The 25,215-nt window shown below is 49.2% G+C and overlaps 1 protein-coding gene across 1 annotated transcript; it reads left to right on the top strand.

Annotated features, from left to right (window-relative positions):
* Nucleotides 1-22,108: 22,108 nt before the first annotated feature.
* On the top strand, nt 22,109-24,316 carry LOC116742698 (pre-B-cell leukemia transcription factor 2). The gene has a single exon (XM_032610538.1). It carries the CDS (start codon nt 22,129-22,131, stop codon nt 23,419-23,421), a length of 1,293 nt encoding a protein of 430 aa, XP_032466429.1. The 5' UTR covers nt 22,109-22,128; the 3' UTR covers nt 23,422-24,316.
* Nucleotides 24,317-25,215: the final 899 nt, after the last annotated feature.

A 25,215-nucleotide genomic window follows, 5' to 3' on the forward strand; every position in this document is an offset into this window, starting at 1 on the left:
AGTAATAAAATTTTAATATTATTTATAAATGTATTCTAAGCATTTAATATTCTTTGAATTTAAAAATATCCCCAGAGTATATTTTTTGAAGCTAAACATCAGAATTTGGATGTTTTCTTATTTGAGATATTTAAGATTATGAGAAATACCATTTTTGAAAACAATGTATTTGTCTACAAAGAAGTGTTAGAATCATTTATTTGTATTAAAAATTATTAGAGGGCTTCCCTGGTGGCGCAGTGGTTGAGAGTCCGCCTGCCGATGCAGGGGACACGGGTTCGTGCCCTGGTGTGGGAGGATCCCACATGCCGCGGAGCGGCTGGGCCCGTGAGCCATGGCCACTGAGCCTGCGCGTCCGGAGCCTGTTGCTCCGCAACGGGAGAGGCCACAACAGTGAGAGGCCCGCGTACCGCAAAAAAAAAAAAAAAAAAAAAAAAAAATTATTAGAATGACTGCCAGAAACTAGGTGACTTTTTATGCGATGCAGAATTTACTGAGTTCTGCTCAGCAGGCAGGTTGGAGTGTTGTTTTCAACCCTCCCTGTGTTAAGTCCTTGTGAGACTGCTTCTTTAGGACATAAAGGTAGACAATACCATGGAGGTGATAGGTAGGCGCCAGTCTGTCAGCCTTGGTGATCGAGTGGGTGACAGTCTGTGGTCCTCGTCTGGGGCTCCTCACTGGCAGAACCCAAGCGCCGTTAGCAGTGAGCTTCTAAGCCGAACCGGCTCTGCAAATTGATCAACGAAGAGCAGCAGAGAGGAAGCTGATGGAAATCCTAGGGCCCTCCACCCTGTGGCTTTGGGCCACTTAGCCCTGTACCCTTCAGTTCCTTCTGAGAAGGTCATGCTTACCCCATAGAGTTGTGGTGGCATGAAACAATGTGAATGGTTTTAATCACAATCAGAATGATTAATCAGTAAGTGGTAGCTTTTAAAAATGTTATTAATCGAAGAACGTTCACTTAAATTATGTCAAGATATGCATTTGCATCAGGTCTGTCCTCCTGTGTAAAGGGTGGGCTAACTTTCCAAGAGGTTATGTGAGGTCATATAGGAGGCTTCATTAAGCCGCTTTCGCTTTCTGGACGAAGTTAATTTCTGCTCCTGGTTGAAGGCAGACAGATGGGCTTCTGGGTGCTAGTGAGACCTGGCATGCCTGTCACCCCTCCCCCGTCCCAGCTGGGTGCAGTGGCCCTGGTGGATCCACCCCTGGATGGGCACCACTCCTGCCCTCCCACAGTCATGAGTGTTATCAGTGCATTTACAATTGTTGTTCTGACCAGTGCACGTTACAGGTGGTCCTGGAGGTGGTGTTGGTGTAGTTCATTCACGCACTCATCTCACACAGGTGGGGCATACACCTCGCTGGCCCACCAGAAACACACACCTTGACCTGAATCTCAGAGTAGCCCTGCGGAGGCTGGACAGTCCACCTTTGAGCTGACTTGGTGTGAAACGCTGCCGGGCTCCTTACGGGGGAGGTGGTGACCAACACCTCAGTTGCATCCTCTCGTGCCCCCGGGGAGGGTGCTTCCTGGAGCCGAAGCTCTGCTGCTCCCAGTGGCCCGCTGTATCCTAGCCTGGAGGTGTGGGGCCCAAGGCCAGCGGAGCCAGGAGAGGAGGTTCTGTCATACCTACACGTTCCTTGTTAAGTTGAGATGTAAATGACATACCATAAAATTCACCTTTTAAACTGTTCAGCCCAGTGGTTTTACCATATCCACAAGGTTGTGCAAACATCACCACTAATTCTAGAACATTCCAGAATGATGGCTATTTGGGCTGTTTCCGTATTTTGGCTGTGATAAGTAATGCTGTTACAAACATTTGTATATGTTTTTATGAGGACATATGTTTTCATTTCTCTTGGAATTGCCAAGTCTTAAGGTAGCTGTGTTTAGTCATTTGAGGAGCTACCTGGCTGTTTTCCAAAGTAGTTGTGCCATTTTACATCTCTACCAGCAGTTCTCCACATCCTCACCAGCACGTTATTGTTTGGCTGTGATTCTAGCCATCCTAGTAGGTGTAAAGTGGTATTTCGCAGCAGTTTTTCCCAGTCACTAATGATGCTGAGCATCTTTTTACAAGATCACTGGCTATTTGTGTATTTTCTTTAGAGAAATGTCTACTCAGGTCCTTTGCCCATATAAAAAATTGGTTTATTTGTAGTTTTACTGTTGAGTTGTAAGAGGTCTTATATATTCTGGATATTAGACCTGTATCAGATATATGGTTTGCAAATATTTTCTCCTGTTCTCTGGTCTGTCTTTTCACGTTTTTTTAAAATTTATTTACTTACTTTTGGCTGCATTTTTGGTCTTTTTTGCTGTGCGCGGGCTTTCTCTTGTTGCGGCGAGCGGGGGTTACTCTTCGTTGCAGTGCGCGGGCTTCTTGTTGCGGTGGCTTCTCTTGTTGCGGAGCACGGGCTCTAGGCTCGCAGGCTTCAGTAGTTGTGGCTCACGGGCTCCAGAGCGCAGGCTCAGTAGTTGTGACGCACGGGCTCAGTAGTTGTGGCTCGTGGCCTCTAGAGCGCAGACTCAGTAGTTGTGGCACACGAGCTTAGTTGCTCCATGGCATGTGGGATCATCCCAGACCAGGGCTCGAACCCATGTCCCCTGCGTTTGGCAGGCGGATTCTTAAACCACTGTGTCACCAGGGAAGCCCCTCTTTTCACTTTTTTTGATACTATTTCTTTGATGCACAGATTTTTAACTTTTTATGCAATGTAATTTTTCTGTTTTTTCTTTGGTTACTTGTAATTTTGATATTATGTCTAAGAAATCATTGCCTTGTCCAAGGTCATTGTGATGGTTAGTTGTGTTAGCTGGGCTAGGCTGTAGTAACCAGTTACTAAATCAAACACTAATCTGGGTCCTTTCAAGATATTTTGTAGATGTGATTAACATCTATGATCGTTGACGTTAAGTAGAGGAGCTTGCCCTCAATAATGTGACGAGACCTGATCCAGTCAATTGAAGGCCTCAAGAGCAAAAACTGAGGTTTCCTGGAGGAAAGTAAGTTCTGCTTCAAGACTGCAGTGTCAAGTCCTGCCTGAATTTCCCGCCTGCTAGCCTGTCCCCACAATTACTTAAGCCAATTCCTTAAAATAAATATCTATCTCTGTGTCTTATTCTTTCTTTATCTGCCTATCATTTATCTATGATCTCCTGTTGGTTCGTTCTGATATAGTGACAAAAATTTACATCTGTGCTTTTCTTCTAAGAATTTATACTTTTAGCTTTTACATTTAGGCCTTTGATCTGTTTTGAGTTAATTTTTGAATTTTTGTATGTATAAATTTTGCACGTATATATATCCAGTCATCTCAGCACCATTTGTTGAATGGTCTTGTACGCTTGTCAAAAATCAATTGACCATATTTATATATGTGTTTTTTTTTAACATCTTTATTAGGGTATAATTGCTTTACAGTGGTGTGTTAGTTTCTGCTTTATAACAAAGTGAATCAGTTATACATATACATATGTTCCCATATCTCTTCCCTCTTGCGTCTCCCTCCCTCCCACCCTCCCTATCCCACCCCTCCAGGCGGTCACAAAGCACCGAGCTGATCTCCCTGTGCTATGCGGCTGCTTCCCACTAGCTATCTACCTTACGTTTGTTAGTGTGTATATGTCCATGCCTCTCTCTCGCTTTGTCACAGCTCATCCTTCCCCCTCCCCATATCCTCAAGTCCATTCTCCAGTAGGTCTGTGTCTTTATTCCTGTTTACCCCTAGGTTCTTCATGACATTTTTTTTTCTTAAATTCCATATATATGTGTTAGCATACGGTATTTGTCTTTCTCTTTCTGACTTACTTCACTCTGTATGACAGTCTGTAGGTCCATCCATGTCTCTGCAAATAGCCCAATTTCATTTCTTTTTGTGGCTGGTTAATATTCCATTGTATGTATGTACCACATCTTTATCCATTCCTCTGTTGATGGACATTAGGTTGCTGTCCTGGCTATTGTAAATAGTTGCTGCAGTAAACATTGGGGTTGCATGTGTCTTTGAATTATGTATGGTTTTCTTTGGTTATATGCCCAGTAGTGGATGGCTGGGTCGTATGGTAGTTCTGTTTTTAGTTTTTGAAGGAACCTCCATAGTGTTCTCCGTAGTGGCTGTATCAACTTACATTCCCATTTTCATCCTTTTTTTAAAAAATTTTATTTAATTTTATTTATTTGGCTGTGTCAAGGTCTTAGTCGCGGCACGCAGGATCTTCGTCGTGGCCTGCGAAATCTTTTGGTGCGGCACATGGGCTTCCCTCTAGTTGTGGCGCTTGGGCTTAGTTGCCCTGCAGCATGTGGGATCTTAGTTCCCCGACCAGGGATGGAACCCGTGCCCCCCTGCATTGTAAGGTGGATTCTGAACCACTGGACCACCAGGGAAGTCTCTCTCCTTTTCTTATTAAAAAAAATATTTTTTTGGAGATCTAGATTTTACTGTGAGCAGTTATAGCGATTGTCAGGTTTTGTACCATTATTTCTAGCAGTAACAATTCATTAAGAATTGGATAAAAGACCAGTTTGTATTTATGTTTAACTAATCCAAGGGGGAATATTCTTGAAATGCTGTGTTATCCAGAACTGGTCCATGGGATTTTGTTCCTTCAGTCCTCAGTATACTTCTGAGCAGTGCATGCTAACTTTCCATGAACTTGGTGGAGCTAATAAACTGTGGAGATCCAGTTGTTTCTAAGAGTCCAGTCAGTCTGAAAAAGCTACATACTGTATGATCCCAGCTGTATGGCTCTCTGGTAAAGGCAAACAGTAAAAAGGTGAATGGTTGCCAAGGGACTGGGGAGTGGCGGGGAGGTAGAGGGATGCCTAGGCGGAGCACAGGAGGTTTTTAGGGCAGTCATACTGTCCGTAATGGTGGAGCCACGTCATTGTGTGTTTGTCACAGGCCATGAAATGTACAACACAAAGAGTGAACCCTCATGTAAACTTTGGACTTCAGTAAGTAATAATTAGGAGTGGTTCATCAGTTGTAGCAGATGTGCCACACTACCTAAGGCAAGATGCTAGTAATAGGAGAAACTGCAGGGAGAGAGGAAGTGCACGGGTATTGTCTGTACATAAAGATGTCCTAAGATTAGAGAAGAGAGATTGCAGGGAAAAATATCAAGTGTTTATTATAGTAAGATATAAATAATAAAACCAAACTTTCAGAGAGTAATTTTTTGAGACCCCTGTAATGTACGTGAGATTGATGTCTGGGAACTTCGCAGGTGAAGTCAGCATTGGTAGAGACATACGTATTTTGTGGGTGTGTTTTAATTTGTATGTGAAGGTGTGGATTTCTGAGTCACCGAATGCAGCAGAGCTGCACCCTTGACCCACCACGGTAGCTCCTTGGCAGGGAGCCAGTCAGGCTCGCACAGTCTGAGGCCACAGCCAGGGGTGTGGGGTCCTCTGCACACCCCCAGCTGCATGTCCCCAGAGCCCAAGGCAGGAGTCCTGTACGAACCCTGCCCCTTGGTGTCAGGCTGCAGAGGAAGGCGTGAGGTTACTGCTGAAGCCAGAGCTGACTGGGTTCTGGAATCGGGAAGTGGCAGAGACGGTAAGAATATAGAGGCAGATAGCACGCTATACTGCTTGTCACGGTTAATAGCCTGGGCGCTGTGCACTGTTGACCTTAGTGGGGAGTGAATTGGCAGTGCTCAGGGTGAAGGGCCACTTAGAGAAAACCTGTTTTCTCTGTCCTGGTAGAGTTTGTAACAACTGACAGTGACCACACTGACTTGAAAATAAGGCTGACGCAAGGCTCCCAGAGAGAATCATCTTGACGTAACCCATCTTCACGTGTTACTTTCCAGAAAAGCTGCTCTGCTGTTTACAGGCACATGTGCTATCTTGGCCCTCTGGGAGCAAAAATTCGTTCACTTGACCAGAGGAGTTTTGCTAGTAGGCAGTTTTCTAAGAGAAATAGGACATTTGTTTATTTGTTTTACTGTTAGTTTAGCTAAATAAAAGCCGACAGTTTGCAAACAGCAAAGTTGTTTCGTATCAGATACTTCATGGTTGTAAAAATGTGCAGACGTGTTTATTACAATTGTCTGTCGTCATGTAGCACAGTAGAAATCAGGGAAGGGAGTCCAGACTGGGCAAAGCCAGTGTGTGTGTAAGAAACAAGGTGTCCTGAAAGATTAATTACAGGCCAAATTCACATCCTCAGAGCATTTAGAGGCATTCCCTTTTTGACTCTGAAGGAGCATGGGTACCAACCTAGGTACCTGGAGCCCAGCTCACTTCCTTCCTAGCTCTGAGTTTGCTGGCGGAAGATCGAGGTGGATTCAACAGGGGAGCGGGGTGGGAATATGAAAGGTGAAGCCAGCCTTCTCCAGAGTGGAATGGGCCCAGTGGGCGCCCAAAGTGTCTGGTTGACCTTGTCAAGGGTGGTGTTGCGGCTGGAAGACTGACCTTGCTGAGCAGAAGCCCACGTTGCTGGGCCCACGTACAGTCCTCACCCACTACAGTGGATGCTGCCTGCACGCACCCACTGTCTGCACTGAGGTGGTGATGGCAGGCTAGCTGACCGTTCTGTCTGCTTGGGTGTTTGGGCAATGTTCTCTGCTGGGCATTAACCTGTGATCAGTGATCTTCACGCCTTGTGCCCGCTCCCAGAGGTCCATCCACACGCCTCTCCTGACCCCTTGTCTGTGACCTCCCGTTGTGCTCCTGCCAGGCTCGTCACCGGCCAGCGGGGCCCTTTGTCACTTCCCATAATCTTTTCAACAGAAGGTTCTGGAACGATTGGTTATCCTTATGCAAAAGTTCAACCCATACATATCTCACACCCTAGAAGAAAGTTAATTCAAAATGGATCATAGAACGTAAAACCTATGAAACTTTCAGAAGAAAAAGTAGGAGAAAATCTTTAACTTTTGGGGGGACTAGGCAAAGTTTTCTTAGATAACAAACCAAAAGCAGGATCCATAGAACAGAAGTTAAGAACTGAACTTCACTGAAATGAATAACTTATGCTTTTTGGAAGACTCTGTTAGAGAATGAAAAGACCAGCCATAGAATAGAAGAAAATATTTGCAAGTCACACATCTAATTGTGGTCCCCCAAAGATGTCTGTCCTCATCCCGCAAACTTGTGAAGATGTAATGTTACAAGGCAAAGGGGAGTCAGGTGGCACACGGGATGAAGGTTGCTCATCAGCTTACTGTGAGATGAGGTTATCCAGGTGGGCCCATTATGATCACAAAGGTACTGAAACGTGGGTGAGGGAGGCAACACGGTCCCTGTGACAGGAGAAGCTGGCTTTGAGGATGGAGAAGGGGCCCGAGGCCAAGTAGAGCGAGCGGCCTCTAGAAGCTGGAAAAAGTAAGAAGACGGCTCCCTTAGAGCCTGCAGGAAACCTTGATTAAGCCCTCCCGAAACCTTAATTTTAGCCAAACAGTGAGACATTTCAGGCTTCTGACCTACAGAACTGTAAGATAATAAATTTGTGTTGTTTTAAGCCCCTAAGTTTGTGGTGGTTTTGACAATAATTGGGAACTAATACACTGATATAAGACGTTAGTCCAGAAAATATATAGAACTCAAAACTTGCCAATAAGAAAACAAACAACCCAATAAAACAAATAGGCAAAAACTGAACAGACACTTCAGTAACAAAGAAATACAGATGGAAAATAAGCACATGATAAGATGGTCAACATCATTAATCATTAGGGAAATGCAAATAAAAACCAAATTGAGATACCGCTGTACACCTATGAACGTCTTGAATTAAGATTCCCCAGGTATTGGGGCAGATGTCGGTGAACTGGAGTTCTCATACGTTGCTGGTGGGTCTAAAATGGTGCATCTACTTCTGAAAATAGCTTGGCCGTTTCTTTAAAAGTTAAACACACATCTGCTATCCGACCTAGCGTTCCCATCCCTAGGTATGTACTCAAGACAATGAAAAGCATATGTCCATACAAAGACATGAATACTCATAGAATATTTGTAAGAGTCAAAAGCTGGAAACACCCAAATGTGTATCATCAAGTGAATGGGTGAACAAACTGTAACACCCATATGGTGGAATGCTATTCAGCAATAAAAAGGAATTTCAAAATAGGCTGAGTGAAAGAAGACAGAGTACATATCATATGATTTTATTATATGAGGTTCTAGAAAATGCGCTAATCTATCTTGACTACAGACCGACGGTTGCCTCGTGACGGGAGCATGAAGGAACTTGGGGATGATAGACATATTGTCTTGATTGTGGGTGGTTTCATGTACATACATGTGAGATTTACCAACTCGAACAACTCAAATGTGTGCTGTTTAACTTTATCCTCAATAAAGCTGTGAAAAGATGCAGAAAGGTTGAAAATAAAAGGAGGAAGACAATGCAAACAGTATAGAAAGACAACTTGCTGAAGATAAAGCAATCTGATCACTAGGAAACATCAACATCCTACATTTATACCCAGTTAAGCATAGCCTTGAAATAGGCACAGAAAAAAATTACAGAAAATTATAGCTCTTTACGAAAACAAAAAAAAGACATTCACGCTAACATATATCTCTCCCTGCAACTGATAGCACAGGCCATTAAGTTTATGGAAGATTTGAACATGACTAGCAAATGACCTAAAGGGCAAATGTAGAAAAGTGCACCCACCAACTGCAGGATAAACACTCCTTGGAAGCACCTCTTTGCCACTGAGTGTGCTCTTCGAGCACCGTGGAAATCATAACAAAATGATAGCCAGAAAACGATGAGGTAAGACACTAGGTAATACTTGTGTAAATAACTGATGGGTGAATGGAAAAATCACAATGGAAATTGGAGATATTTTGAATTGAGTGATGACTAAAATACTACAAGTTAAAATCTGAGGGATGAAGCAAAAATATTGCTAAGAAGAAAATTAGATTTAAAACATTTAAGTTATGAACAGGTGAAATTTGATCATCTCAGCATTCATCTCAAGAAGTCAGAAAGCAAAATTAAACTCAAGGAAAGCAGAAGGGAGGAAATAAAGATAAAAATAGAAGTCAATAAATGAGAAAATAGAACCAACAAATCTAAGTTTGGTTCATTGTTAAGATGTCTAAAATTGGCAAGTCCTCATAAAGACATAAAAGGGAAGGCACAAATAATATTAGAAATCAGAAAGAAGAAATCACCAGAGATCATGTGGATAAAGATGATGATAAGGGATTTATGAACAACTTTATGCCAAGAAATTTGAAAACAAAAAATTTCTTTAAAAAAACCTTGATATCTACCTCACATTACAGAAGATTTAAATATGAAAGCCACGCAAATCTTGGGATAGGAAATGATTTCTTAAACGTTACACAAAAAACACCATCCTTAAGGTAAGAGATTGATAAATTTTATCTATTATGATTCTGGTTTATTAAAAGATACCATTAAGAAAATGAAAAGCCTGGCCATCATCAAAAAGTCCACAAATAATAAATGCTGGAGGGGGTGTGGAGTAAAGGGAACCCTCCTACAATGTTGGTGGGAATGTAAATGCCACTATGGAAAACACTATGGAGGTTCCTCAAAAGCTAAAAACAGAACTACCATATGAACCAGCAGTCCCCACTCCTGGGCATATATCTAGAAAAGACGAAAATGCTAATTTGAAAAGATACAGGCACCCCAGTGTTCATAGCAGCACTAAATAAATAGCCAAGACATTGAAGCAACCCAAGTGTCCTTTGACAGATGAACGGACAAAGGAGATGTAGCTAAATAAATAAATAAATAAATAGAATATAACTGCCATAAAAAAGAATGAATTATTGCCATTTGCAGCAACATGGATGGACCTAGAGATTACCATACCAAGTGAAGTCAGAGAAAGACAAATATATGTGGAATCTAAAAAATAATACAAATGAATTTATTTACAAAACAAACAGACTCACAGACATAAAAATCAAATTTATGGTTACCAAAGGAGAAGGGCAGGAGAAGGATAAATTAGGAGTTTGGGATCAACAGATACACACTACTATATAAAATAGATAAAAAGGATTTACTGTATAGCAGGGAACTATATTCAGTATCTTTTAATAGCCTGTAATGGAAAAGAATCAAAAAATATATATATATAACCGAGTGTACTATGTTGTACACCTGAAACACAATATTGTAAATGAACTATACTTCAATTAAAAAAAAAAAAGGCAAACTGAGTAGATGTTTGCATTGCAAATACTTAGAAAAAGAACTCAAATCTATAAGTAAAAATCCTATCAAATCAGTAAGAAAAAGACGACCCAATAGAAAAATGGGTATTAATCAACAAGTCACAAAAGAGGACGTCCAAATGGCCAAGAAAGTTATGAAAAGGTGCTTAACGAGTTATCGCTGATACTTCCAGAGTGGTCAGAATTAAAAAGGGTGTGGTTGCAAAGCTCCCAGAAGTCTTACCGGCGGAGGGCAGAAGCATGAACAGTCCCACTGGAAACTGCTTGGCGTCATCTGTTGAAGTCAAGGCTACACCTACCCCAAGTCCCAGTCACTCATTCCTAAATATAAACCCAACAGCCGGGGAACAGGAAGCGGGGGAGGCGTGCATGGCGGCTGAGCCCTGGGCAGAAAAACACCCTGTGGTACTTTCCTCCAAACTGTGCTCGGCACACACAAGAACGTGGATGAAGATACAAAAGTGTCGAATGAGAGAAGCAGGCCAGAGGAGTTCACATACTGTGTGATTCTATTTATGTTGTTCAAAAAATAAACAAAACCAAAGCTGACCTGTATTGTTTGACTCGTGATTATGTGGTAAAACTCTAAAGAAAAGCATGAATCTGGTTGTCATGTAGGTCAAGAGACGGTCATTGTGAACAGAGAAGTGATAATTCACTGAGCTGTAATGTTTGTGTACTTTCTATGATTTTGATGTTTCACGATAGAAAAGGCTTTTTGAAAAAGCCTCCCAAGGGTTTTACTCAATTAAGAATTTACTTAATTCTGCACAGGTGCAGACGTAGTTGAGTGCTGCGTCTACGATGGCAAGCGTGCCACCTGTCCTGGTGGGCGAGGGATGGGGTGTGGCCACTGTCATGGGACGGTTTTCCCTAGGAGGCCACGGAGGCTGAGCAGGGGTCGTCGCTGGGAGCTCGAGGGGGTGCAGGTGCGAGGCCGAGCCCTCACTGCCGCCTGCATGTATTCAGCAGGCGTTCACGAGAGGCTGCGGATACGGGTGGTGCCGTGGCGCCGAGCGAGGGGCAGGCAGGTGTGGCAGAGGGTCTTGGGCATTTCCTGACCCTGTCCCCGGCCGGGCCGGCCGCTGTGCCTCAGCGCGGCCCAGGCTGGGAGTGGGGGAGGCACACGTCGGGTCTAGGCCCAGACGATGCTCCAGAAGAGTGGCCAGGAGGTGGGGGCCGGCTGCTCCGGTGCCTGTGACCTGAGGTTTGATTGAGGGGACGCTGATCAGGGTGACTCCCCGTGGCTTAGACCAGGGCCCAGAGGAAGCGTCGTGCTGAGAGCCGGCTCTGCCGGTGTTCTCCAGGCTTGTGCGACCTAAAGGTCTTGAGCTGCTTCCGCAGATGCTTTGCAGTCAGGTGGCCTGCCGAGAAGTTTTATTTCTTCCAAATAGGGACAAACACAAAGTGAAGTCAGTGCTTTTGGGTATGGTATGGTAAGGAGGACACAGATAATTAAATGCAAAACAGGGATCGCTACGTGTATTAACTCCCACGGCTTAAGGGGATCTCAGGAAATAAAAGGGTTTTTTAGTACTATTCTTCCAAGGAAAGAATTTGTAGTAATTTAATCATGTTCTGAAATGTTAATTTGAGCCCACTCATCAGACGTCAAACTCATTTTAACAAGTCCATTTATTAAATATTAGTACGTGGTTTCTAAACACCATTCTATACTTAGAAAATAAAAACAAAACACGGGCTCCTTAGAGACGCAGAGAAGATCCTTTCTTGTTGTGTTTACATACTTTTAAAGCCACATAAGTGTATTTAAAAGCCTACTATCGTGTGTTATTTGCTTTTCCATGTCAGACCGTACTGGTGCAGCCCGTTCTGTAAGGGGCTCGATGCTGTCAACACACATTCAGGTCGAGTTTTCATTCTGTCCATTGCTGGCAAAGCTGCAAAGAGTAAATCCGTGCAGGTACCTTCACGCGCGTGTGTGGCTGTGGAAGGGGCTTCCGTGGAAGTTCATGTCTCAGGATGGACCTGAGTCCCTCACGAGTGGGGGCTTTGGGCTCCTGTTCATGGCCGTCACCCTGGGGGTTTCTTCTAGGTATTCCCCTGTTTTTTTCTTTTTTAATCATTTGCGTGTGTGTGTGTGTGTCTTTTTTTCATAGTGATTTGTGGGAACTGTTTATAAACTTAAGGCTGCTAATCCACTGATTTGACGGCCCTCCCTCTGCTGGCATCTGGTTGTCCACCAGACCTTAGCTGTCTGTCCAGCCCAGCATTTTTCTCTGACCTCCTGGTCCCACTGTCGCCCAGGTTACCCCTCACACGGAGGATGGAGCGGGTGGTAGCTCTCCGGTTCCCACTTCCCAGGGCTGGCCCTTCCAGCCAAGGAGCTCTGTTCTCACACGGTTAGTTTGGTCACATTGTGGCTAAATGTTGGGGTGAGGAATAAATCCTGCTTTGACTTGAATGCGGACTCCTTTGTGGGAGGCCTGTGTCTGACGTGTCTCAGGCTCCGCCAGCCGGGGAAGATGGGTCAGGTGATGCGTGTTGTCTTCGCTTTCCGCGGGGGCCCCGTCCAGGAGGACCCCCAGCCCCTGAACTCTGTCCAGGACCGGGTTTCATCTCCTTGAGTACCAGGGTCCCTGGGCCTGGAAGCAGAGCAGGACTCGGACTGTCGAGGGCGGATCTACAGACTCACCAGCGGCCCTTTCTCCCTCCACGCGGCCTCTGAGTTCAGGATTAACCCGCATGCTGTGCTCTCCGCGGACACCTGTCCCCGCCCGCTGGGCACCTGGGGCACCGGTGATGCCCCACCTGAGGCCCGAGACCCCCTGCCCCACGCTATACCTTCTGAGGAAAATGTTGTCCTTTTTAGAATTCATAAACACCATTTTGGTCTCTTTTTGCTTTTTAATGGGGGTTACAAGAAATATGGCGTAAAGCTGGGAGTGCCGCAGGGTTAGGCGTGGCGCAGGGGTCCCAGTGCCTGTGGACACTGGGCCCTGGGGACCGGGAGGGGCCTTCCCGCTCGCGCACCTGCCACCTGAGCCCGGGAGGTGACAGCTCTCGGGCAGGGGGACCCCGTTTAGTGCTGTGACTTGGAGAGCCTGACTCATCCCCCGGCGTCCCCGGGAGGAGCAAGGACACGGCAAGGTCACGCTGTCTTCACCACCGCCCCTGGAGCTCAGGAGTTGGAATCCGAGCTGGGGGAGGTCTTGGGCCCAGGTTTCCCGTCGTGGTGACCGGTCCCTGGGCTGAAGGCCGAGCCGAGGTCATGAGGATGGCCCCGCGGGGAGGGCGGTGACTAGGAACTAGCTGCAATGGGGGCGAGGGTTTCCGAAGCTCTCAGGGCACCTGTTCCCACATCCAGACTGTTTCTGCGTTTACTCTCAGGCTCGTGTGGAGCCGACAGAGACACGAGGTCTCAGGAACAGTCTTCAAAGTATGACGTGAATGAAACATGCCTTGTTTTAACAACTCTCTTAGTTCTTGTCATTGTAAATATTTGAGGGAACTGTTTTTTCAAACTGAGTTTCATCACATCTGGAAGCGGATTTCTTCTGTGTGTTAGGGGACTCTTAGGATCAAGCTGCTTTGAGAATGTGGAGGAGAAAGGTGATCTGCTGGAGTGGTGGGATGGTGAGTTGAAAGTTACTGTCATTCATGTTGGTTTTATTAGGGCAGGACTAATAAGACTGACGGCTTGAGAAATTGCATTTTTCTTCTGTTTTAAAGGCAAGCGCTTTGTCTTGGCTGTATCAGGTGAGAATGTAAATCATCCCCCATAGTCTCCCTAACCCCCATTCTCCACATCATCTGTAACATTTTTATTTAATACTTAACAAAATATATCTAAATAGAAAAATGTCACTTTCATCGCATAACAAGTACCTTGAGACTTTTTCTCTTAGGTTACATTTGGTATTAATGTTTGTTAAGTTCTGTTTGTCCCTTAATATGAAGTTGTGCTGTACTGGAATGTATTCCGTAGAGGGGGTAGGATTTTCAGCAATAATTTAACTCTTTTGTTTTTTCTTTCTTTTTTTTTTAAAGAAGGATATTTATTTATTTTTGCTGTGTTGGGTCTTCGTTTCTGTGTTTGTTTCTCTGGTTGTGGCAAGCGGGGGCCACTCTTCATTGCGGTGCGCGGGCCTCACTATCGTGGCCTCTCTTGTTGCGGAGCACAGGCTCCAGACGCGCAGGCTCAGTAGTTGTGGCTCACGGGCCAAGTTGCTACGCGGCATGTGGGATCCTCCCAGACCAGGGCTCGAACCCGTGTCCCCTGCATCAGCAGGCAGATTCTCAACCACTGCGCCACCAGGGAAGCCCCTAACCCTTTTCTTAAGGCTTGTATGACATTGTTTTAACTGACAGATTCATTTTTGTATCAGAAAAGTGACAATATTGATGTGCTTTTAAAATACTTTATATATGATTTTAAAAATCGAACTCATTATTTTCCAAATTACCACAGGAAAGAACACTTTGTGATCGGACTCAGTCAGTCAGTGCTTGGATTTCAGGAACTTTTTTTGAGTTGGAGGAGAGGTATTTGTGTTTTGTTGACGTGGACATTTCTTTGAAATATTTTACTGTATTTGACAAACTCATACATTGTAAAGTTATCCATCCTCTGCAAACACCCAGTTTCCCCAAAGCGTTTTACCAGAATGTTCCCACTTCCCAGCATGCGAATACGTGGGAGGGGACGAGCAGAGAACATTTTATATCGAGGAATGATTTTCTTCATTGCTTTATTCCTGAACGTGAGGCTTTTCTCTGTGATACCTACACCCTCCCAGGCTCCACAGGGCTGTCTGGGTGTCAGTGCAGGATAGAACCCTATGCCTGGACGCACGTCCAGCTCTGTCCTGTGTCCACTGGACCAGGAAAGAAAGCGGGGACATGCAGAGCACTGCTGGGCAGTGGGGGCGATGTGGACCCTCAGACTCTGCAGCCCTTTCCGCCCACCAGTGCCCTTGGCTGAAGGAGGCTCCCCTATGGCCTCGATGTAAGTGGAATAGAAGCTAGTCTTTGTCTGAAGATTCTGAGGTTGAGTGTTAAATTCCTGGGTAAAAATGATGGAGACTGTTCTACAGGAAAGCGTGTTTAGACATCAGCGGCAGCAGCAGCGACAGCGCAGGACTTGGGATCCTCTTCATCCTTCACTGGGTCACGTGAAGGGGGAGCAGCTTAGACATCGCGAACAGCACTCCCATTTCTCGGATGAGGAAGGACAGTCTTGCGTTTCGCAGATACAGTGTTTTAAATGAATTATTCCCTTTTAGGGGAATGTCAGGTGGCTGGAGCCCTTTGCCCTTAAACAAGGCCATGGGCCCCTCTGCCGACACCCCGCCCTCCCTGCCCCCGAGCCTCAAGGAACAGGCCTCCCTCTCCGGCTGCTCTCCTTGCTAAGGCCTCCGCGTCTGGATTCTGACCCTCCGTCTAGGGAGACAGCTTTTCTAGAACAGCAGGGTGTTGACAGTCGAGTTCTCGCAGAGCAAGCGTCCTCTGGACACCAAGGGTCCTGTGAGCAATTCTAGTCTGTGGACTTGGTCCCCAAGGCTGCAGGCACTGCTGGGAAGTGCCCACGACCCCCGGGGACCCCTCGTAGGCCCAGTTCTGTGCCCTGGATTGAGACTGGGAAAGAATCCAGAGCCACGTTAGAGAACTTTCGATTCTTCTCTAAGTCCCAACTTTCAGTCCCCAGGAAGCATTCTTAGGACCTGGGCTCAACCTCGCCCAAGACCAGAGGATTCGGGAAGATGCCTTGGGTGTTTGCCTCAGCCCTGACGTATTTTGTTGTTGCTGGAGTGGGTATTCCTCCGAGATACTCACTGTATCAGACACACTCCCATCGTGGTCTCTGCTTCCCAGCACAGCCTGGGCTCCAGGGCTTCTGCTGGCAGCTTGCGGTGCCCTGGGCTGTGCAGCCACCAGCCCCGGGGTGGGCCCACGGGCAGTGACCCCCAGGCAGGGCCAGTGGGGGTCAGGCCACCGCCTGGAGGCCCGGGCCAACGCCACCCCCAGACGCCCATTGGCCTGAGGGGCTGGGTGGTCGTTTAGCGTTGGCAGTGGGGTCTGAGAGCGGTGACCCCGGGTGACGCCCTCAGGCCCGCCCTGTGGAAGCAGCGTGGCACACACGGTGTCTGCGGAGGGCTCTGAGGCCCCCAGGGGACAGAGCGTCCAGACTAACCAGCTGCAGCACTTCTGCCCACAGGAGCGTCTCCCTGGCAGTGATGCTCAGGCTCCGGGGTGGACCCCTTTCCCGTGCAGGGACGCTGACCGAGCGAGTTGCATCGAGTGAACACACGGGAGGCCTGTGGGTGGTTCCGGGAGAGTGTTTGTCGTTTTCAGTTTTGCTATGGAGTCTCTGCCCCTGGAGAACCGCCACCCTGTCCTGGGTGGGGCTGTCAGTCCACAGGACCTGGTGGAAACAGAACCAGGCGTCTAAAGGGGGTTGAGTTCTGTGTTTGTTTACGCGGTTGGCTGATTTCAGTGTTCAGAGTCACGTGTTTTCGGTTGTGTTTTTAGAAAGCTTCAAGGTGGTTACTTGATTCAAAGGGAGATTTCAGCGAATGCTGTCACTACAGTGAAATCAGGGACCTTTTCTCTGCTTTGTCATCTTTTTACAGAAGTCACCCTGTAAAGTTTATTGAGCTGTTTCTGCCCAGGAATAGCTGTTCGGTTTAAGCTCCGGTCCTGTTGGTGTAGCTCTTGGCTGGGAGTCCCTCGGCACAAGGCCACGTTGGGGGCTGGGGGGGGCTCGGAGCTGGTGGCCCTGCCCCTCCTCGGGCCGTGGAGAGGGCTGTCACTCCTGTAGAGGAGTTGGGTGACGAGCTTTTCCCCTATGTGGGACGGGTTCCTCTCCGGTGCCAGCAGCGCTTGCAGGGGGACCATGTGCGTGGCCGTGACCTTGAGGGTGGTGGTTTGCCCCTGGACTCCCCCCCGTTCCCTTTGAGGACTCGGGTCCCCGAAGCATCTGTGATTAGGTGTCTCCCTCGTGACCCTAAACTTTGCAGGGACCAAGGTCTGGTCTGTCAGGGGTGTTGCAGGCTGGACTCCACCTTGTGGGTCTGCCTGCCTGCCCCCGCCACTGCCCCCCGCCCCAGGAGCAAGTTGGAGGGAGACATGTGCACTGCCTGCACCAGGCCGCTGTCCTCCCCTGGCTTTGAGTCATCAGCAGAGGGCAGTACCTACCCTCGTAAAGAATGAAGGACCCAGTTCTGCAGGAAAGGCTGCCCATTCCACGTGCACAGATGCATCCAGATGGAGCTGGGGTGTTGCTGGTCTCACCTGCTCAGAAAACACTGCGGCTACACTCACTAAGCGAACCTGCGGACGTGGGCCTCTCCTCGCTAACCCTGTCCGCAGCTCTGGAGGGACGCCGCGGTGTCTCCACATAGAAACACGGATGAAGCGCAGAGGGATTACACCAGTGTGGCTGAAGGTGGTCCTGAGGTGCAGCAGGAGGGTCCTGGTAAGTGAAGACTCTGACTCTCTCTACAGGGTGGCGCAGACAAGTAGAGACCTGGGGGCCGCCCGCCCAGCCTGCAGGTGGCCAGGCTCTGAGGTCGGAGTGGGATCGGCTGGGGTGATGGGACACCAGCCGCCATGGGGACTAAGCAGGCAATGTGCCGGTCGCTCTGCCTTCTCCACGCTTAGGACGACGCGTGCCCTCCTGTCCGGACGCTGGTCCTGGTGGCTGGGAGGGGACAGGACCGCCCATGGGGGCCCTGACCCGTCAGCCTTCACCCTCGCCTACGTTCCAGTAACGCTCGTCACCTGGCTCTCAGTTCTCTTCCTTCCACGTGTGAAAGAGGCCCAGAGCGGGGGGAGGGGAGGGTCCCTGACCCGCTGGGCATCTCAGCTCTGCAGCTGAGCTGTCGTCAGTGTGGAAACCGGGGGCACTGCCTTCCTGCCCCGTTAGCCGCGCTGCAGGGGCCCGGCCCGCGGGTCTGAGCGGCCAGCGCTCGGGTGGGCCTCGCGGGAGCCCTTCGGGTGCCAGCCTGGCCGCACCGTGTTCCCCATTGGGAGTGGCTCCGGGGTCTGGGAGCCGCCCTGCCTGCTGCGTCCCTGCCCCTGAGCCGGGCTGAGCACCGCCCACGGGGACAGGCCTGGCTTCCCGCGTGGCGGACACACCGCGAGGCCGAGAGTCAGCCGGTCCTGTGACATCATCACTCACCCACATGGACACGGACGTATCTGGTTTTTCCCTGAGAGGACGTTTATGTCTTTTTATCTGAAGCCCAAGTGTGCCCGAGGCTCTCACACCATTTTATAAACCGGACTAGTTCCCTCCATCTCCTGCACATGCTCCCCTGTGTTAATTCAGTTCCCAGACGCGACAGGGCGCAGCCCCGCCCGGGTGACACGGCCCCAGGCGCCCAGCCTCCCCCCACAGCTGTACGCACACCTCTGCGTGTCGTCCACACTGCCTGCTGAGCACGGAGCGAGGTTTTCATTGGTATCTTTTCACATAGAAAAAATAATGAATTTGTCTCCGATCTTTCAAAAATGCCCCAGCTTCTTAAGCAACTGACACACCCTTTGGGCCTCCGTGCTTTTATGTGCAAAATGAGGAGATGGGCTTCAGATCTTCTCGGGACCCAGGGGTTCAGTACCTCCCTGGAAGGGCTGCGGGGAGCAGGGCTGAGCGCCCAGGGCCCAGAGAAATCCCGCGTTTGCCTCTTCACACTTGAGCATCCAAGATGTTTCCCTGGAGGAAGGAAAGTGACTAGGTGGTTTCTGACATTGTATCAACATGCAATTAAAATGCTTTCTTAAAAAACTGAGGTGAAGTTATGTACCATAAAATTAGCCATTTAAAAATGGACATTCAGGGCTTCCCTGGTGGCGCAGTGGTTGAGAGTCCGCCTGCCGATGCAGGGGACATGGGTTCGTGCCCCGGTCCGGGAGGATCCCACGTGCCGCCGAGCGGCTGGGCCTGTGGGCCATGGCCGCTGAGCCTGCGCGTCCAGAGCCTGTGCTCCGCAGCGGGAGGGGCCACAACAGTGAGAGGCCTGCGTACCGCAAAACCCCCCCCCCAAAATAAAAACAGAAACAAAACAAAAAAATGGACATTCAGCGGCATTTAGTACATTCACAGTGTTGTGCCACCACCCCTACTTAGTCCCCAAATACTTCAGTCACCCCAGAGAAAACCCGGCCCACCAGCAGGCACTGGCCATTGCCCTGGCAACCACCCGAGCACTTTCTGCCCCTGTGCCTTCCTTCACCGGCTCTGGATGTATAACTGGGGTCATGCTGTATGAGGCCTCCTGTGTCTGACTTCCTTCCCCTGGCACCAGGTTCAGGGTTCATCTGTGCTGTGCTGTGTCAGCCCGTTATTCCCTTTGTGGCTGAGTGATACTCCACCGTATGGACGGACCACGTTTGTTTTCCGTCCGTCCATCGAGGGGCATTTGGGCTGCTTCCATCTTTTGATTACTGAGAGTGCTGCTGTGAACACGTGTGCACGGGAGTGTCTGCCCGTTTCCAGTTCTTTGGGGGCATCAGAATTGCAGTTTGCAAGTGAGTCCCTTGAGGGAGGGACCTGCACATTTTGCCGGGTGCATCGCCCAGTGCAGGACAAGCCCTTTCTCCACTTGCTTGGTATGTGCTCTTTAATCCACATCTGCCTCAGTCTCACTACTTCATTGGTCCTTCTTGGAAGGATCCTGTTGTGTTTCCAGTTACCAAAATTTGCTGTCTTGTAGAAGTGCTCGTCTTAGCTGATGTATTTCCCCCAAATGCCTCACATTTCTAGTCTCGTTCGGAACTGTGTAAAGACAGTGACACCACCTAAGTTACTCTGGCCAGAGTGTTGGGCACACAGACCTCAGTCCCTCCAAGCTTTGGACACCCCGTCTTGCTTTCTTCTGGTAACTTGACCTTATTGTTCTAAGCAATGAAAAAAAAAAGGCTCAACAAATCTGGTGACTATTCGGACACTGAGTTTCAAGTTTCAGAAGCTCCCTTGGTTTCCTGTTTGGTCAGCTTGGAGGCCACCAAGGCAGAATAGAAACAACTGTTACAGACGCTCTTTCACATATTTATGGACGATTGTTTCTTGGGAGAGAATTGGAACCTCTCGGATGCACTCGTACTGGCGGATTTACTCTGTCCCGTCCTCCGTTCTTCTCTTAAGAGAGAAGTGGGAGAGGAGAGAGGAAGCCTCGAGGACCCGGGGCTGCTGTCCTGAGAAGGTACTGGGCTCCTTTTTGTCCAGGGCTGCCGCCAGGCACTATGAGAGTCTGGCCCGGACGCACAGCGAATTCACAGCCTGTCTGTTTACGTGCTGCCTGCGGTCCCCACCAGACAGGAGAGGCGCCAGCAGCTACTTTCACGAGAGGTCGGAGGGCAAATGGCCGAGAAAGGCCACCTGACAGACCCCGGACCCCTGTGCCCACGCAGAGCAGATCAGGGAGGCCTGGGGAGGCCCGGACCTAAGAGGGGAACTTTCCCGCTGGAGACGCAGCCGGGCCGTTAGGAGGGCAGGGCTTTAGGACCCACAGCCCCGGGGGGAATCCCCCACCCTCAGCTGGGAACAGCCCGGCAGGGAAGAGTGGGGGGTGACCAGAAACACTTCTGGGCCATAAACTAAGTGTAGGCCTCTTCCCTGCCGCAGCCTTGTCACCTGCAGCCCCTCGAGCCGGCAAAGAGTCAGTGGGGGGGCTGGAGACGGAGCCTCGCGGTCAGCTGCCCACAGCGGCGGAGGGCGCCGGAGGAGGGTGGTCCTCACCTGACGTGTTCTGTCTCGGGGTGCTGCCCCATTCCTGGTCTCCTCACCGGGGGCAGCAGGCCCTTCTGGGTGCTTTCTGCTCTGTGCCCACCGTCTTCCCCAGCACCCAGCCTGGGGAAGGAGGCTGAGAAAGAACCCGAACCACTGTTGTGTGGGTCCAGGTGTCCCAGGGGGTTGGTTCCTTTCTACACCTTTCAGAGTCTTTTGTTTGTTTTACAGATAACGCCCAGGATTTGGGGCTTTCCTTAATGGGAGGGATAGGAAAAAGTATGTCTACTCCTTCTTTCTGAAAGAGGAAGTCTTAGAAAAGGGTTTTTAAAAACTGAATTTCTGCCCAAAAGTCTTACTAATGTCTGCCATTAGTTATGATTATTTACCTGCAGATTCTTCGGAATTTTCTATGTAGACAGCTCTTATCATGTGTACATATGAATAGTCATCGTTTGTCCTTCCTTTCTACTTCTCTTACCTTTCTCTCTTTCCAGCTGTGCTGTGACGTCTAAGATCTGTAGCTTGGTGTGGCAGAGCGGGCAGATCTTATTTCCCATCTTCAATTAAGTATCGATTAAGTATCTTGTATGCTTTAGGTTTTTTGAAGAGACCCTTTATTGGATCAAGAAGTTTCTAGCATGTTAAGAATTTTATTTTGTTTTAAAATCATGAATAGATGTTGATTTTACGAAAGTTTCCCCAGCATTTGTAGAGATGATCATATACCATTCTGTTATTGGCTGATGTGGTAAATTACATCAGTTGATTTTCTAATAATACGTCAATCCTACATTATAGTTATAAACCCGTATTATCTTTTATCTGAAGTAGTTTGTGTAGCCTTGGAATTTTTTATCCCTTTAATGTTTGCTAGAGCTTGCTGGTAAAAACTTACAGGTCGACACACACCCCCGCTTGGGCCTCCTCTCTCTCTCTCTCTCTCTCTCTCCCTCCCTCTCTCTCTCTCTCTCCCTCTCTCTCTCTCTCTCTCTCTCTCTCTCTCTCTCCCCCTCTCCGGCTCCATTTTCTCCGCCGCCGGGGGCCGGGGTCTCCCGTGGGGGGCCCAGACGGTACCCCAGGTCTCCCTTCAGGGCCGGGGTGAACCCCCGGGAGAGCCGGGAGCGGGGGAGACGGGCGGGGGTTGGGGCAGAGGGAGCAGCGGCCCCAGCGAGTTTGGGGGGGAAGTAACCAGGCGCGGGGGGGGGGAGGGGCGGAGCAGGGAGGGGGCCTCAGGGCCCCACCCCAACTATGGACGAGCGGCTGCTGGGGCCGCCCCCTCCAGGCGGGGGCCGGGGGGGCCTTGGATTGGTGGGTGGGGAGCCTGGGGGCCCTGGCGAACCTCCCGGTGGTGGAGACCCCGGTGGGAGTAGCGGGGGGGTCCCGGGAGGCCGAGGGAAGCAAGACATCGGGGACATTCTGCAGCAGATAATGACCATCACCGACCAGAGCCTGGACGAGGCCCAGGCCAAGAAACACGCCCTAAACTGCCACCGAATGAAGCCTGCTCTCTTTAGCGTCCTGTGTGAAATCAAGGAGAAAACTGGCCTCAGCATTCGAAGCTCCCAAGAGGAGGAGCCTGTGGACCCACAGCTGATGCGCTTGGACAACATGCTTCTGGCAGAGGGTGTGGCCGGGCCTGAGAAAGGGGGTGGCTCAGCCGCAGCAGCTGCGGCCGCCGCCGCCTCCGGAGGCGGCGTGTCCCCTGACAACTCCATCGAACACTCGGACTATCGCAGCAAACTTGCGCAGATCCGCCACATTTACCACTCGGAGCTGGAGAAGTATGAGCAGGCGTGTAACGAGTTCACGACTCACGTCATGAACCTGCTGAGGGAGCAGAGCCGCACGCGGCCGGTGGCACCCAAGGAGATGGAGCGCATGGTGAGCATCATCCACCGGAAGTTCAGCGCCATCCAGATGCAGCTGAAGCAGAGCACCTGCGAGGCCGTCATGATCCTGCGGTCCCGCTTCCTGGACGCCAGACGGAAACGCCGTAACTTCAGCAAACAGGCCACTGAGGTCCTGAATGAGTATTTCTACTCCCACCTGAGTAACCCATACCCTAGTGAGGAGGCAAAGGAGGAGCTCGCCAAGAAGTGCGGGATCACCGTCTCTCAGGTCTCCAACTGGTTTGGGAACAAGCGGATTCGCTATAAGAAAAATATTGGAAAGTTCCAAGAGGAGGCAAACATCTATGCCGTCAAGACCGCTGTGTCAGTCACCCAGGGAGGCCACAGCCGCACCAGCTCCCCGACGCCCCCTTCCTCCGCAGGCTCTGGCGGCTCTTTCAATCTCTCAGGATCCGGTGACATGTTTCTGGGGATGCCCGGGCTCAACGGAGATTCCTACTCTGCCTCCCAGGTGGAATCACTCCGACACTCGATGGGGCCAGGGGGCTACGGGGATAACCTCGGGGGAGGCCAGATGTATAGCCCTCGGGAAATGAGGGCAAACGGTGGCTGGCAGGAGGCTGTGACCCCATCCTCAGTGACATCCCCGACAGAGGGACCAGGGAGCGTTCATTCTGACACTTCCAACTGATCTCGCCCCTCAGGGCCACAGGGGTAGGGGCTCACAAGGCACCTCTTGAAGAGGACGCAGGCATCCAGAGGACAAAACCCAGACAAAGGAGAAGCACAAGATAGAGAAGGGCAAACGGGGGTCATCCCCTCCCTGGCCAGACTCTCTCAGTGCTGGGGGTGCTGACTACATGGCAGGGAAGATGGGGCCCCTTAAGGGGAGAGTGGGGTCTGTCTCCCCCTTTTTTCCCTTTTTCATTCCTTTTTTTCTCCCCCTTTTTCTCTCACATAGAAACACACGCACCCAGAATCCTATTTTTCAGAGTTTTCCTCTCCTCCTCTCTCATACACGCACGTACAACTATTCTCTCTCTCTCTCTCTCTCTCTCTCTCTCTCTCTCTCTGGGCTCCCCCACTCTCCTTCCCTCACCCCACTTATCTGCTTTGGGATCTGTGGAGATGCCAGCCCTGCCCAGCCAGAGATGCCAAAAATGGGGACATGACTTCTGGACAGAGGACATGGGCCACGCCCCCTGTGCCTCCCCACCCCCCCTGCCCCCCCAGACGGCTTTATTACCTCATACGCAGCTCATCTTAAACCAATAGAATCGCTCGGTGGACGGGAGTGTCTGACTCAGATATCTACCTCGGAGGGAGTTTCTGCTACTTTAGGGAATTGTTGACTGGGCTTTGGGGTTGAACTTTTTTTTAAAGGAAAGAAAAAGTAACCCTGGGATCCATCTGTATTTTTTTAAATTTTTATTTCGGGGATTTTTGGTGGTGGTGGTGGTTCTTAATTTTTAATTTAGTTTGGGGAAGTAGATGTTTTTATAAATATGTTGATTTTTTTTTTTTCATTTCTTGCTTTCCCACATTAGGGGTGATAGCCAAAGGGGTCATGATAAGAAAAAGGGGAACAAATAGAACTGGTGAAGAGGCCTGCCTGCCTCCACTCCTGTTCGTCAGGAAGTACATTTAGCAGGGCACCAAGCCTGCCCCCTGAAATCACTTAGGTGTTCTCCTTTGCTTCCAGGGTCACCGAGGTGTTCTTTGCTTGTGCAGGCAGCTTTCTGCTGCATTTGGTGTGGAAGCAGTCAGGGCTTGCTCTGCCAGCCTGTTCCCCACCACCCTTGGGCAGGGCTAAGACTCGGTAATTTTGAGCAAATGTCACCTTCCCCTGTGAGTGACACATCTAAAATCTTTCTTTTAAACCACTATTTGCAGATAGGAGGGGGAAGAATGGGGAGGGGGGTTATTGCCAAATATGTTAAATATGGGTTGGGGTGTTTGTGTATGTATCTCCCTCAGTTTCCCCAGAAACGAGGTATCTTTTTTTTTTTTTTTTTAGTCCAAAATCGAGAGGGTGGGGAGAGAGAGGAGGGAGGCTGCAAAAAGCCAGGTATGAGGGAAGGTAAAATCACCACTGTCCCACCCTCGGCCCTGAACCCCTCAAATATCCTCAGGATTTCACAAGACTGTCAGTAGGGAACCCCTCCCGTCAAAGATCTAGGCAGGCCTGGGGGCCAGGTTGGGAGTGTGATGGGTGGGGGCGGGAGGCACGGGCCTGGGGCAGTTCTCTCCTCACTTGTAAACTTGTAGTTTCACAGAAAAAAAAAAAAAAAACAAAAAACGCAGTTTTAAATAAAGAAGTTTCTTTTTTCCCTGGGGAAAAAAAAAAAAAAAAAAAACAAAACTTACAGGTCTGGTGTTTTCACTATGAGAAGATTTTGAACTGTTCTTTCAATCTCTCTCTGCAGGCTATGCGGGGTGAATCTGGTGGAGATGCTCACATCGCTTTTCATTTCAGACGTCCAAC

The sequence above is a fragment of the Phocoena sinus genome, chromosome 17 (assembly GCF_008692025.1).
Source record: "Phocoena sinus isolate mPhoSin1 chromosome 17, mPhoSin1.pri, whole genome shotgun sequence".
Taxonomy (NCBI): domain Eukaryota; kingdom Metazoa; phylum Chordata; class Mammalia; order Artiodactyla; family Phocoenidae; genus Phocoena; species Phocoena sinus.

What these genes read in the sequence shown, in the direction of transcription:
- LOC116742698 (XM_032610538.1), top strand. Translation starts at nt 22,129, where the DNA reads ATGGACGAGCGGCTGCTGGGGCCGCCCCCTCCAGGCGGGGGCCGGGGG.